The sequence below is a fragment of the Monomorium pharaonis genome, chromosome 2 (assembly GCF_013373865.1).
Source record: "Monomorium pharaonis isolate MP-MQ-018 chromosome 2, ASM1337386v2, whole genome shotgun sequence".
NCBI classification, from domain to species: Eukaryota; Metazoa; Arthropoda; class Insecta; order Hymenoptera; family Formicidae; genus Monomorium; species Monomorium pharaonis.
The window spans coordinates 17,705,506-17,719,526 of NC_050468.1; the positions used below are offsets into that span (position 1 = coordinate 17,705,506).

The 14,021-nt window shown below is 37.5% G+C and overlaps 2 protein-coding genes across 5 annotated transcripts in view; one reads left to right on the forward strand and one right to left on the reverse strand.

Annotated features, from left to right (window-relative positions):
• The window catches only part of LOC105836679 (plexin-A4), a 271,831-nt gene extending 264,242 nt beyond the window's left edge, over nt 1–7,589 (forward strand). For all 3 annotated transcript variants that reach the window (XM_036282806.1, XM_036282805.1, XM_036282807.1), the window contains 6 exons: nt 47–1,725; nt 1,802–2,015; nt 2,099–2,282; nt 2,365–3,075; nt 3,165–3,310; nt 3,406–7,589. In XM_036282806.1, coding sequence (XP_036138699.1) covers nt 47–1,725; nt 1,802–2,015; nt 2,099–2,282; nt 2,365–3,075; nt 3,165–3,310; nt 3,406–3,579 — 3,108 coding nt within the window. In that variant the 3' untranslated portion in view covers nt 3,580–7,589. The remainder of the gene's footprint in view (nt 1–46; nt 1,726–1,801; nt 2,016–2,098; nt 2,283–2,364; nt 3,076–3,164; nt 3,311–3,405) is intronic.
• Nucleotides 7,590–7,685: 96 nt separating this feature from the next.
• On the reverse strand, nt 7,686–13,849 carry LOC105836680 (NPC intracellular cholesterol transporter 1). Of its 2 annotated transcripts, none has more exons than XM_028194596.2 (10): nt 13,622–13,849; nt 13,360–13,542; nt 12,991–13,237; nt 12,814–12,890; nt 12,223–12,661; nt 10,644–10,889; nt 10,268–10,570; nt 9,181–9,748; nt 8,476–8,958; nt 7,686–8,228 (listed from the first exon to the last, which is right to left on the reverse strand). In XM_028194596.2, exons 2-10 carry the CDS (start codon nt 13,473–13,475, stop codon nt 7,852–7,854), a joined length of 2,856 nt encoding a protein of 951 aa, XP_028050397.1. In that variant the 5' UTR covers nt 13,476–13,542; nt 13,622–13,849; the 3' UTR covers nt 7,686–7,851. The 2 variants fall into 2 exon arrangements, with proteins under 2 accessions (XP_028050397.1, XP_012536328.1); XM_012680874.3 differs by lacking the exon at nt 13,622–13,849 and having other exon boundaries at nt 12,991–13,088; nt 13,174–13,237; nt 13,360–13,520.
• Between the last annotated feature and the right edge of the window lie 172 nt (nt 13,850–14,021).

Here is a 14,021-nt window from a genome sequence, read left to right on the forward strand (position 1 = left end):
GATAAAATGTATTTATTTAATACATATAATATTTAATACATTGCAGGACATAGTCGGTGGTGTTACCGTGGCCGGTATGCGATGCCTACCTTATGAAGAACTTTACATTCGAACAAAGCAAATCGTTTGTCGAGTCGATGGACCTGGTACGCAGGAAGGCAGAAGCGGACCCGTCATTGTCAAGATCGAAGATTTCCGCGGCGAATCAGACTACAATTTTGAATTTGTAGATCCACAGATCATCTCTATATCACCTAAGTATGGACCTTTGAGCGGCGGTACTACTATCAAGATCACCGGTAATTATATGAACGCCGGTAGTACTATTCATGCTGATATCGACGAGTTACCTTGCTCCATAATAAGCGCCGAACCCAACGAGGCTCTTTGCATGACGAGTCCAAGTGATCGAAAGCGGAGCGGCATGCTAAAGATGTCCTTTGATGGTGGCAAGCGTTTGTATGATGGCTTCTTTGAATATGTCGATGATCCGACAATTGAGAGCGTGGAAAGCGGCGTGGCCGGTCAAATGAAGGTTCCAAAAGGAATTCCGGCAGGTGGAATAAAAATCTCAGTAACTGGTAAAAACCTTGGTTACATACAAAGTCCACAAATGTACGTCTACTATGATGAGAAAATGTTCGTATCACAGTGCGAGGTACACAGTCAAGAAAGCATGGTGTGCAAATCGCCAACTATCGAAGTGCCAGAACACGTGGTACTGGATGCCGAACGTCCGCTCTCTCTTGAATATGGTTTCCGCATGGACAATGTTACCGGTGTGCAAAATCTCTCGCAGCACGGATTTAATCACTTTCTTCTGTATCCAAATCCGATTTACGAGGTCTTTGATGAAGAAGTCAAATATTACAAAAGTGACTATTTGACGATCAATGGTCAACACCTTGATCGTGCCTGTCAAGAATCCGATGTGGTTGTTCAAATCGGTAACGCCTTCTGCAATGTCACATCCTTATCGCGACAACAACTCACCTGTCGACCACCTTTGACGCAACCACCGGCTATTGATGCCCTCGGTATGCCTAATAAACAAGAACTGCCAGAGGTGGTGCTGATAGTAGGTGGTACGCTTCGTTACAACATTGGCAAGCTTAGCTACGCACTGCCAGCCGGACTGAACGGGCCGTTGTCGAAACCTGCGCTCATCGGCATAATCGCCGCCATCATGATCTTAGTATTCGTATTCATAGCGTTCCTTATCGCCTATCGCAGAAAGTCTACGGAGAGCAATCGCGTGTTGAAAAATATGCAGGAACAGATGGATATTCTCGAGCTACGAGTCGCTGCCGAATGTAAGGAGGCCTTTGCCGAATTACAGACAGAAATGACTGATCTCACAGGAGATCTTACCAGTGGTGGGATACCCTTCCTCGATTATCGCACTTATGCAATGATGATATTATTCCCCAGCGATGACAATAGTCCAGTACTGCAGTGGGATAGGCCAGAACTTGTACGAAAGGAGAAAGGATTGCGATTATTCGGTCAATTGATAATGAATAAAACTTTCCTATTGTTATTCGTACGAACGCTCGAGAGCAATCGTTACTTCTCAATGAGAGATCGAGTTAATGTTGCCAGTCTGATTATGGTTACGCTACAGAGCAAAATGGAATATTGCACGGACATCCTGAAAACGTTGCTGGCGGATCTTATCGAGAAATGCACGGAAGGCAAGAGTCATCCGAAGTTATTCCTAAGACGGTAAGTATGCGATTATACTTTCAATTATTAATGCTCGATATTGAAGACATTTTTACGACACTTATATATTTTGTAGAACTGAGAGCGTCGCTGAGAAAATGCTTTCTGCTTGGTTCACATTTCTCTTGTACAAATTCATGAGAGAATGCGCCGGCGAACCATTGTATGTATTGTTCCGCGCGGTAAAACAGCAAGTCGATAAGGGTCCTGTCGATGCGATTACGTCGGAAGCACGATATTCCTTGTCCGAAGAAAAACTGATCCGACAATCTATCGACTTTAAGCCAATGGTAAAGAAACAGCAATATTTCAATAGCACAAATCAATGCTTTATAATAAATAACTTCCTACTACAATTCTCCTATAATTTCAGACGGTTTATGTTTCGATATCCCAACAAACTGTGTTTGTCAGCGGAATGGATCCTAACACGGAGAATGTGCCAGTCAAAGTCCTTGACTGCGACACAATATCTCAAGTAAAGGAGAAAGCGTTGGATACAATCTATCGAGCAACTCCGTACAGTCAAAGACCCCGAAAGGAGGATCTTGATCTCGGTAAAAAAACCTTCATATTTGATTACTTAAATCTCATGTAAAATCATGTAATCCTCATATTATACTTGATGAAATGTTGCAGAATGGCGGACTGGTGCGTCCGGCAGATTAATTCTCTACGACGAAGACTCGACAACGAAGACGGAGGGCGAGTGGAAAAAGAGAAACACTTTAAATCATTACAGGGTACCAGACGGAGCGTCGCTCAATTTAGTTTCTAAACAATCGTCTATATATAATCTCTCGATTCTATCGGAGAAGACGGACAAATCGCACAAATATGAAACCTTGAATCTTAGTAAATTCAGTTCTGCGAGTCCTCCGCTTTCTCGCGCTACTTCACCACTTAATCAGAATATCGAAGCTGGTATGAAGATTTGGCATCTTGTTAAACACCACGATTCCGATGCGCGAAAGGAGGGAGATCGCGGTAATAAGATGGTCTCGGAGATTTATTTGACGAGGTTACTCGCGACAAAAGGTACACTCCAGAAGTTTGTCGACGATCTGTTCGAGACAATATTCAGTACTGCCCATCGAGGCTCGGCGCTACCTCTCGCTATCAAGTACATGTTCGATTTCATGGATGACCAAGCTCTGCAACACGGCATATCCGATCCGGAAGTGGTCCACACGTGGAAGAGCAATTCCCTTCCTCTTAGGTTTTGGGTTAATCTCATAAAAAATCCGAATTTTATTTTCGATATACACAAGTCCAACATCGTGGACTCGTGTCTATCCGTCGTGGCGCAGACGTTCATGGACAGCTGCTCGACGTCGGATCATAGATTAGGTATGTATTTTTTATCACTTTCCTACATTATGTCCGTATTAATTGAAAGTGTCAGAAGTGTATAAAGATTTTTCTTCTGCTGTTCTTAGGTAAGGACTCTCCGAGTTCGAAATTATTATATGCGAAGGACATTCCAGTGTACAAAGAATGGGTAGAGCGTTATTACTCAGATATTAAAGTCATGCCAGCCATATCCGATCAAGACATGAATGCCATGCTTGCCGAAGAGTCGAGGGTATTTATCCATTTCTATATTTATAATGCATAAATGTTGGAATAAAGTTTTTTCGGTGATAATTTCTAATGCATTAACGTCTAATTTTGTTTCAGTTGCACACAACGGAATTTAACACGAATTGTGCTTTATACGAACTGTATACATACGCGGGTAAATACAACGAACAACTAATAGTCACGCTCGAGGAGGACGAATTCTCGCAGAAACAGAGACTGGCGTACAAGCTCGAGCAAGTGCACAATATAATGGCGGCGGACAATCCCTGATGCATGACCATGAACTCCATGAAACACATGACGAAACCTGCTCGTCAAGAGTTACCCTGCTGAGCGATCAATCGCGGTGCAGTATAATTATCAACGGCGCGAATAAAGAGAACTGGCCTACCTTGAAATCGATTATCTCAGGTTCCGTGCAAAAGCCAGTTTTCTCAGCTTAACGCGAATCGCGAGTGAACTTTGGAGTTATTCCAATGGGGATGGGAGGGGGGGGGGGTATTATGTCGCGAGTTAACTGGGAATTAATTAAAGGACTAAGTGTTAAAAGTATGTGTCGAGGAAGTCTTCTCAGAGGTCGCCAGTTTGTAAGTGTGGCCATAATCATAAGCACATTGTCGCGTGCGCGCATAATTGTACATAAGATATCAAAAATCATGAATAATTGTAATAGGATATTAAATGTACGATCACCCCTCGATGGCCGAGTCGAGTGTAAAAGCGGGGCGAGAACGTTTCCCTCGTCGCGCGGTGATCGCACGCCCGTTTGCACCGTGAGTGATTTAAAAAATGAATGTAATAATGTGAAACACACACTAGTGATAAGAGGCGCGAGTGAGGGAATCAACCGCGATATCGATCGATAATTTGTAAATGTGTTTAAAAATGAAAAAAAAAAAACGATCGATTGCCGGCGCCGTGATCTCGGTGATCTGGTAATTTTTAACGAAGAAACATTTCCATCCACCGCTACTCTAGCTGAAATTTTTTGAATTACGAGAACTGACGAATTTTAAGAGATAATGATAATTACCGATAACGATGAAATAAGTAAACGATATGGGTATATTATATATATATATATATGTATGGATGATATGTCGTATGTATATGTGTACATATATACACTTTATACTGGCGCAAGCATGCCTGTGTGCGTGTGCGTATATCTAGTATCCGATGTGGAGGCGCGCGTGCGAGCAGGTAGGACGATATCCCGCGCCGAGTTATTTTGCCATAACGTTATCACACAAAACGAGACCTAAGAAAGTCTCGCTTGCTCACACGCTTATAAGCGCGCTGCCGCGCGCTCTATAACTCGGCAGCGCCGTACCGCGCGCACGTGCGTATTTAATATGGTGTATTATGTATACTTACACGGCGCTCGAGAAGGAAAGCTGAAGGGAGGGAAAAAGTCATCCGCGCAACGGAGACAGACTGTGTATTAGTTAGTAAGTAATTAATCTATGGACTATGGCCACGCGCGAGGCCAGCTCGATGTGACGGTTGTGTTGAGTGTGCGTGCTTCCCCTCCTTGGTCTCTGCGACTCATTGTTCCATTTCGCCATTTAATCGTTCATTCCTATCGTCGTGCATCCACCGATGTCATCGTCGCTATTCCATAATTATCGATAACCTCTATCCTTTCGTCCCTCATCCTTACGTCCATTGCTATCTCTCAATCTCTCTCTCTCTCTCTTTCCCTCCTCTTCATACTACTTGTAACATGTCCACCATCGAAGTTTTCCTGCTCTTCCTTCATTCTCTTGCAATTCATCTACATACTACTATCCCCCCCCTCCCCCCCCCTCTCTCTCTCTCTCTCTCTCTCTTTCTCTCCCTTGTAATGCTTCAACGCCTCCGTCGTCATGTTGTTGTCACTCTTAATTATTGTAATATATAATGAATAACGATCACTGTTGAGTATTGTCTGATTGTAATACATTGATATTGAATTGATATTGAATTGATAATCATTAATTAAAAGCGTAACATTAACTCTGTGGATGTAGCCATATTGGTGTGCGTGAAAGTGAGCCACGCGAATGGATGTGTGTTTGATCGAGAGCCGAAAGCATTGCACAGTATCGTAAAAAGAGGCGCACACACACACACACACACACACACACACACACACACACACACACACACACACACACACACACACACACACACACACACACACACACACACACACACACACACACACACACACACACACACACACACACACATTTTGGAATTTCGTGTGTGGGTACTGACATTACTAAAGAATTGTTGCATCGATGAAAAAATTTGTCTGATCATGCTCTTCTTACGCACAAATTGCCAAAATACTATGTCATCTGTAAATCGGGCGACAAGCCCGATCTACAGTTGTCATACAGATAAAGTTGTCTGATCCTGGTATGATTTTACATACTCTTGGAAAGGATAAATAGCTAATGTGATTCGATTGATTGTTTCTTCGAGCTTACAGCATTTAACACGACGTTCTGTCAATGTGTACGGCTGGTAGCGAATGACGACTGCCCGACATGTATGCGTGTGTGCATGTGTCCTGTGCGTCAATTCAATGTGCAGTTATACGTGGAGAAAGTATTTATTGCTCAAAAAACATCGGAAGATCGTGGTGGAAAGGTAAGGAAGAGTGGGTAAAAATAAATGGAGATGTTGGTAGGCTTATACTGGAAAAGGAATTGGGGGAGGGCGGGGTGGAAAGTTGGAGGAAGGGACAGACAGAGGGTGGAATCTACGCGGTGGCGAAGACACATCGCCAGACAGGGTAATAATTACGCGACAAGAAAGAAAGGTGCGAGAAACAATATAAACTAATGACGATAATGTGTTAATTGAACGATCCGACAACCAACGGTTTCCCTCAAGAATGAAGCGCGTGAATCGCGTACTCGCCCGCTGTTCCGTGCACAAGAGAACGGGGCGTGCGGTACCCTCCCCCGCGCACGCCGACTTCAAATGGTACTAATAAACCCAAAGTGCCTCTGGTAGATTTTTGGGCATAAGCTTGAGTAATAAAGACTACATAGTGTTTACTATAAAAAAAAAGGAAAAGAGACACGACTATGACGCGACCGCTGATTATAATAAAACAATAAAAGAGCCGAGAAAGAGAGAGGAGAAAAAAGAAAACGAAACATGGCGAGAGTGCTTCTAACGCGCCCTCCGTAAATCGATTACGCGCGAAAGGCGAGCGGAGGTGCGGGCGTACCGAGTGTGTACGCGGTGCGTACGCTAATTAAACGTTTAGATAGATATTAACGTATAGTCGGTAGCCTAGTCTCTATGTCGGTGTCTGTCTGCCCTGAGTGTCTTTCCCACGGTGTACCCCTCAAGTGCGTGTACCTTGAAACCCCCGGCGAACAGATTCCCTCACAGTCCAACGCCCTCGTCACCGTCGTCCTCGAGTTCAGCCTCTCCCTCGCGTAACATTCCCGGCCGTGTATCGACCCATCGTGGATCCTCGTCGTCCTTTGTCTCCTGAGCCAGACTCCCCCCTCCCCCCGAATCTTCTCCAGTACCTCGACATCCCGTCTTTTAACGCAACTAACTGTGCTCACATCACGCGTCATTCGCCACAATTACCGATCGGCACGTTTTGCTAAGTAAATATTATTCTTATTATTCTTCTTATTATTATTATTGTATCGATGGTTCCTCATCAATTACGGAATATACGAATCCCGATTTGTAAAATTCAACTTAACTAAGATGTGTAATAACTTAATCATCGTATCATTCATGCGTGGCTTGCTGCCCCCCGGCAGTCTAACTACCGTATGCTTGAATGTTGGAGACAACGTGCGCGCCTCCGAGAGTGTTTCCGATGTACGCTAGTGTGCGAATGTGTACGAATATCTGGCTATCTTATATTACCACTTCTCTGTAGGTCTTGTTCAAATTGTGAATTTTCTTTCCTCTCGTCGCCGTCAATCGAAGATGCGTCAATCAAATACATCGGATTGGGTTACGAGAGTTGAAAAAAAACAACTTGAAAAAGAGACAAAGAAGATGGAAGAGTTGCATGAACGAATGACTGAACGAATGTCAGATGGATTGTGCAAGACTGAGAGAGGCAGCGGAGGGAGCTTGCCAATCAATCCCGAGGTCGCTCCCTCGCCGCTCATTTTTACGTCATAAATATTAATTATGATTATACATAAAGGATAAACGCATCCAACAAAACATGATTACGTTATGTTTATAATAGTCATGTTCCTTTCCGATCGATGATAATTGATAATAAATCTATATCAATCTTGCTACATTATTTTGTACTTGTTTTTTAATATTTCTTAATTTTTTAATCGTAATATATATACATATATAAAAAATCTATAAATAATGACGTTTTTAAGTTATCAGACTATTATTATAATTATTATTATTATTAATTATTATTTTTGTATAAATGTGTGATTAATAGTACGGATAGTGTAATAATTTTGTATGTTTATTGAACCAAAAATAAATATTATTGATAAAGAAAGAGCATTGCCTAAGTAAACTATTTATATTTTTGTTTCAATCTTCATCATCGGTCGCAGTAATGGCTTTCTCGGACATGGGTTGTGGTTGTTGCGTCACGCGTAAACTTTGTGGTCCAATACTGCTTAATACGACCGGTAATAGAAACAATCCATGCCAGAGTCCGAATAAAATTACTAGGCTAAATATCCGGAAAAAGACGGTGAATACGTAAGAAGACGAGAAAGCCAACATCGATACGGCGAGAAGTGTCGAACCTGCGCCATATGCAACCGCTGCACCGATGTGTCTGACCGCGATTAACGCTCGAGTTCTGCGAGCATTATTGTCGTCTTCTCGCGATTCAGCATTTAGAAAAGCATGTGCGACGTGTGCAGCATAATCCACACTTAAACCGACGCCCAACTCGAGACCTGTAAATGATTTTTACTGAATCTAGAGATGACTGTGACTGTGACTGTGCGTAATAATCAAGTTCACTTTATAAATGATATTAAATGATCTAGCTCATTAGGGATTTATTTGTCCTTGATATTTAATTGTTTTACTTCTATTTTATTAAATATTTTTCGTAGTTATATGTAGATGTATATATATCTATCTTTATAAATAGAATAACAAAACTACAAATTATGGAGTGAAAATAAAAAAAGTACTCACCAATGCAGGATACCACATCTATCGTTAGTCCCCAAAAATACATGAAGCCGCACACGTTTAGCAACGTGAGAAGTACACAAAGTAAAATCCAACAACAAGTCTGCATTTCGGCGATGAGAAACGCTGTAGTACCCATAACGCAAACTAATGCTAGGATGATGTTTCGCAGTACTTCCTGACTGATTAGTTTATTGGTAGTCCATGGTGCAAACATTTTACACCACACTGTCACATATCCGTGAATTTGTGCTTCTTTCGATAGGAGTTTACTATTATCCATCGCTGGAATCCATTTGTCAGGATTGTTAAAGAGTCTAAAGTTGAAGTCAATAGTTGCTACTACAATCCGTGGAGCATTTTTACCACATCTGAGCTTTTCTTTGAAAAAGAAATTCCTCTGATATTTACCACCAGCTCGACTAAAAAGAAATTTCGATAGATAAAGATGGAATTTGTCATCTGTGATCTTGGTAGTTTTTAAATCTAATAAAAGAAAAACATTCGATTAATTTATAAAATTATTTAATTAATCAACAAACGATCCGTCTGTCTTAAAAGCTTTACATGAAATCCATTTTTTTACGACTGAAAGTAAATTTTTGAATATAAATTAATTCAAAGGTGGAAACGCATCTTTCGAAAATAAGTTAAAATTTTTGTTTCGCAACTCTTAAGACAAACGACCCAAATAAATATTATAATAACCTGTAGCATAATATGTCGATACAAATTTTGCGAAATTAATCGGCCAAGGTTCTATTTTCTGCGTAAAAGATGCGTTCTGAAAACGTTCTGTTAGATATATTATTTTAGAAAATTCAGAGGAATAATCAATATCATCTCCCATAAGAACAAAAGCTTCAAATCCTAGATTAGGAAATACTTGAGTTTCAATTTTTAAAAATTGAGATAAGTATGATTCTTCTGGCAACAACCACTTTGGATCAAACCATTGTTTTAGTTGAAGCAAACCTACAATACTTGTAGATATCGTTATAAGAGTAATTAATATTATAATAATTTTTCCAGGAGTGGTCAATACTATCCTCGAGTACAGAAAATTTATAAATTTCCAGGAAATTTCATCGCTCGCATCTGATACCTTGGGTGTAAAGTTTTCATGCACGATACACGGTAAGATTCCATTTCTTTTTAGTTCTATTCTCTTAGAGTCCAAGGTAAAACAAGCAATGAAAAAAGTGGTTTGTAGTAAATATGTCACAAAAACACCGACTGCAGCGTAGATACAAAATGACTGAAGTGACGGTAATATCTAGAAAAAGGTATCATATATATTATAATTAAGCGTACACGCGATATTATATTATTATGTAATTGTTTCAATGCAAAAAATAAAGGTTGACTTAATAATTTTAAAGATACATGCTGAAACTAATTTATTTGAATCAAATCGTAATAATATATTATTATATTTTTTCATATAGAAATAAACATAAAAAAATATAACCAACATTTTATATAAAAATATATAAATTTTATACAAAAATGTACTCTCATATAAACTATTGTTGAGAATATATATACATAATAAAAGTTATAATTTATAAATATACAAATAAAAAGAATTAATTCGTTTAATTAAGTTATTATTTATAAGAAAAAAAACAATATATTACTTAATCAAAAATATATTTTATAAATAATTATATATATTATTTTTTCAAAACGTAAATATATGTATTTAAATAAAAAAACAAAAATTAAATCGTGAATAAGTGACAATGGTTAATATTATTCACTTTTAAATTATGTATTATAATTCTGTACATACTGTAGAAGCACCGATGATAAATGCCACGACGTCGGTAAGCGAGGTAATAGTGATAGCAGAACCAGCATGACCTAACGCGAGGCCGATTCTTTCTGTTAATGGCTTATTTAAATTTGATTCATCTGTGTGTATTTTCTTCCAAGATGCATTAAATACAAAAATATCGTCTATGCCTAGACCCAAGAGCATAAATGGCAACGAGGTGTGCACCGGACCGTACGGGATTCCAATCAGAGAGCATAGCCCTACCGCAAGTATAAATGCACCACCCACGCATAAAAGACCAGTACTAGTAAGACAAAACTGCCGAAAGAACTTTCATTAAACAGAAGTATCTAAATCTAAAAGTTATTATTCTCGTAATGATAATACGTACCCGCCATTCCACCCAATTGTAATTCGACAAAATTGTTAAGACATACAAAAACATTAATAAAATTCCTACAATTAATTTATCTATATCTTGAAACATAGATGTACTAGAGATATCTCCATAACTTCTACCAGCTTCGTAATAAAGCGTCAATGAATTATTTGTATTTCTCTCACTTTCCAGTTGGTTTGAAAAATTTTTAATATTTTCCAAGTAAGCTAATTCCCATTTCAATACCTCATCTGTTGCCTAGATATAAATAATTGGCTTTTATTCAATAAATTAATTTCCATTTATTATGTAAATAAGATGTAATGATACAGATTAAAATTATGAATAATTTGTAAATATAGTAAAAAAACATGATCACAATAAAAAAAACATCGTAATTAATAATTAAAATACTTTTATATCAAAGAAAAAACAATAATAAATATAATATATAATATTTTACAATAGAAACAAATTATTATGTAATTTTCTGTTTATACATATCAATGCAAGTGATCCATGCATTTAGTCTGAAACATAATATAATGAATGCTATAACAACCTCTATTTCCTTCCTAAAAAAGTTTGATATCTATAAAACAGATATTATTTGGTACATTGTTTTAGAAAATTATTTACGGGATACGACTGTATCGTGTACGAAGTACTTTTTACAATTATTAAAATTTTTTTTTTATTTTTACATTTGAATTATTTTTTTTATTTGAAAAGTCAACTTTAAAATATGAAAGTTTTTTTTTTTAATTATTTTTGTTTCAAAGTTATAAATTTTTATATGAAAACTGCTCTTTGATTTCATCAACTAAAATTAATTATAACATTTATATAAGTTTTTTTTTAATTAACAATCACACAAATACTTCTGAAGAATGTATTGATGTTAAAATAGATGTAAGAATTGCTAAAGAATCTTTTTGTGCTTGTAAAATAATAAAAATTAATTCTAGCATGAATGACTTGGCTATAAAAGATGCTTAAAAAATGCATGTAAATTATCATTTAAATAGCACCACATTATAGATACATAGACCCATATTCATAATAAAATTTTATTTCAAGACCATTTTGAATAATGTCGAAAGAAACTAAGAATAACTACAGTCATAGATGACATATTGAAATAATACCTAAGAGCAACTTTAACTGTAAGATATAAATCACAAACAATGAAGAAATGACTACTGATCATAGTCTATGCAAATAATCCTAGCCTCTTCTATAGATAGCGAAATCAAAATCAAAATTATATATACATACGTGCGCGCGCGCGCGCGCGCGCGTGTGTGTGTGTGTGTGTGTGTGTGTGTGTGTGAGATCTTTTTAATATCATATTGTTTCTAAATGAAATTCACAAATCCATGTTATGTTGTTATAATAAAAGGCCTAAATTATATTATTATATTAAAAGCTTTTAAAGAAATATTTCAACTTTTATAAGATCTATCTTCCAAATATTTCTAATAATATAAAATTTAATTTATTATAAACTCGTCTATGTTTCTTATATAATATTTATTTATTAAGCTAAATCGAGATGTATAATTCAGGCCTTGACATAAACTCACCTTACCCAATCAGCAGTTCCTGCCATGTTTCCAAGTTTATCCATGTCCACATTGAAGAAATTAACATGAACCATCATATGAGTCCTTATAGCTGTCGCAGCAATAATTCTACCTCTCTCATCTAGAGTTACGTTTCCCAAAAACTCACTGAAATTTACAGCATGGCCCAATGTGGGACTCACTTTTACTGTATTTACTTTTGTGATAATTTCTTCTATGGTATCTCTTTCAATTTTAGCACTATCAAAATTCCATATATCTAAGATACTAAACAAAAGGCAACCCTTAGGTAAGCTCTCAACTATGCTGCAATACATGTTATTATCTACATGAACCGAAGGCTCAAATGGTTGATCAACTTCAGTGAAATCGTCATCAAAAAAATTGTCCTCCAGAGAAGTTTGTCTTTTACTTCTGAACACAGGATCATTGACAATGGGAATTCTGTAAAAAAATTTCTTTTGTGAGTACAATTGATCATATCTTTCTTGGATCAAACTGGCTTAAAATTTTGCGTTATATAATATACATAAATTATATAATCTTTAGTATTACATATGCAAATTATATAATTTCTAATTTCATCCAATGCTTACTTCATACAAACATCTGTCCAAGAAATGTTCTCAGCTGGTGTCCGAACAAAAATCATTTGTTTAGTGATCTCATTTAACTGGAACAAATTTAAATATATATTTGTGCATCACTGATAGTTTATTATAATCAATTGCATGGTAATTGAGAAACACAAAATAAGTTATTCATTACATTACCCTGATAAGTGCTTGTTGTTCCAATACATTATCTCCAGTTAGCATAAAGGTTTGCATTCGCAGAGATTCCAAAGAATGTGACATTAGCCATTGGGTATCTGTAACAAAATCAGTGCCTGGTGGTACCCAAAGATTAATAGGATTTTTCTCTTGTCTAAAACGTAACAGGCCTAGAATACAGACTGATATCACCAAGAGACATCCGAGCATCCATTTGTATGGATTTTGAGCGATGTGTACTCCGAGTCTGCAACAGTAGCACTTCATTGTTAAACAGTTTGGTACTTGCTTCTGGCACTTGGTCACTGCTTGTCACTGACGAGTTGTGTTCAGTCCATGCACTTGAAGATTCCAAGATAAAAGACTTACCGATAAAAGAAATGTTCCACCGTTCTAGATATACGTTCTGGTAGGCTGTGCCAAAATTCACGGCACGACTGCCTTTTCGCACGATTTTCATGTACTTCCATTTTTTCCTTGATCATGATGAAAGAGGAGAATTGGTACCAATAATCTATGTAACGTCCAGCTAACGCAATTCAAATCTGCGAACTATTGAGAGAACATGATACTTTAGACTAACAGCGCTGAACATGCGATGACGAATCGCGATTAATTACTGTTATCGTACATAATGCCATTTCATAAGTCCCACACATAATGATTCTCGGAGGCAACATCCGAGACAATATATATATAACCTCAAGTGATGAGAATGAGACTTCACGTCTCTTTACACTTGTTTGTATCGTAATCATGATGAATTATAAAAAATCAATTATGTTTTTTTTCTGCGGACATGCGCTTGCTCGTGTGCTCGTACGAATGCACGGAATTACTTCACACATATCACATTATTATTCACGGTACGACAAGGCTATTACGTCTGCGCATTAGTATGCGCAATTGGTCGATTGTTAAAGAGGTTCCCAATAAGAACTAGGTCATAAACGTATGTTTCCTTCCCACGCATTTCGATAATAAAATCGCGCAACTGTCACTTTATTTTATTTCAATTATCTTTACATAGA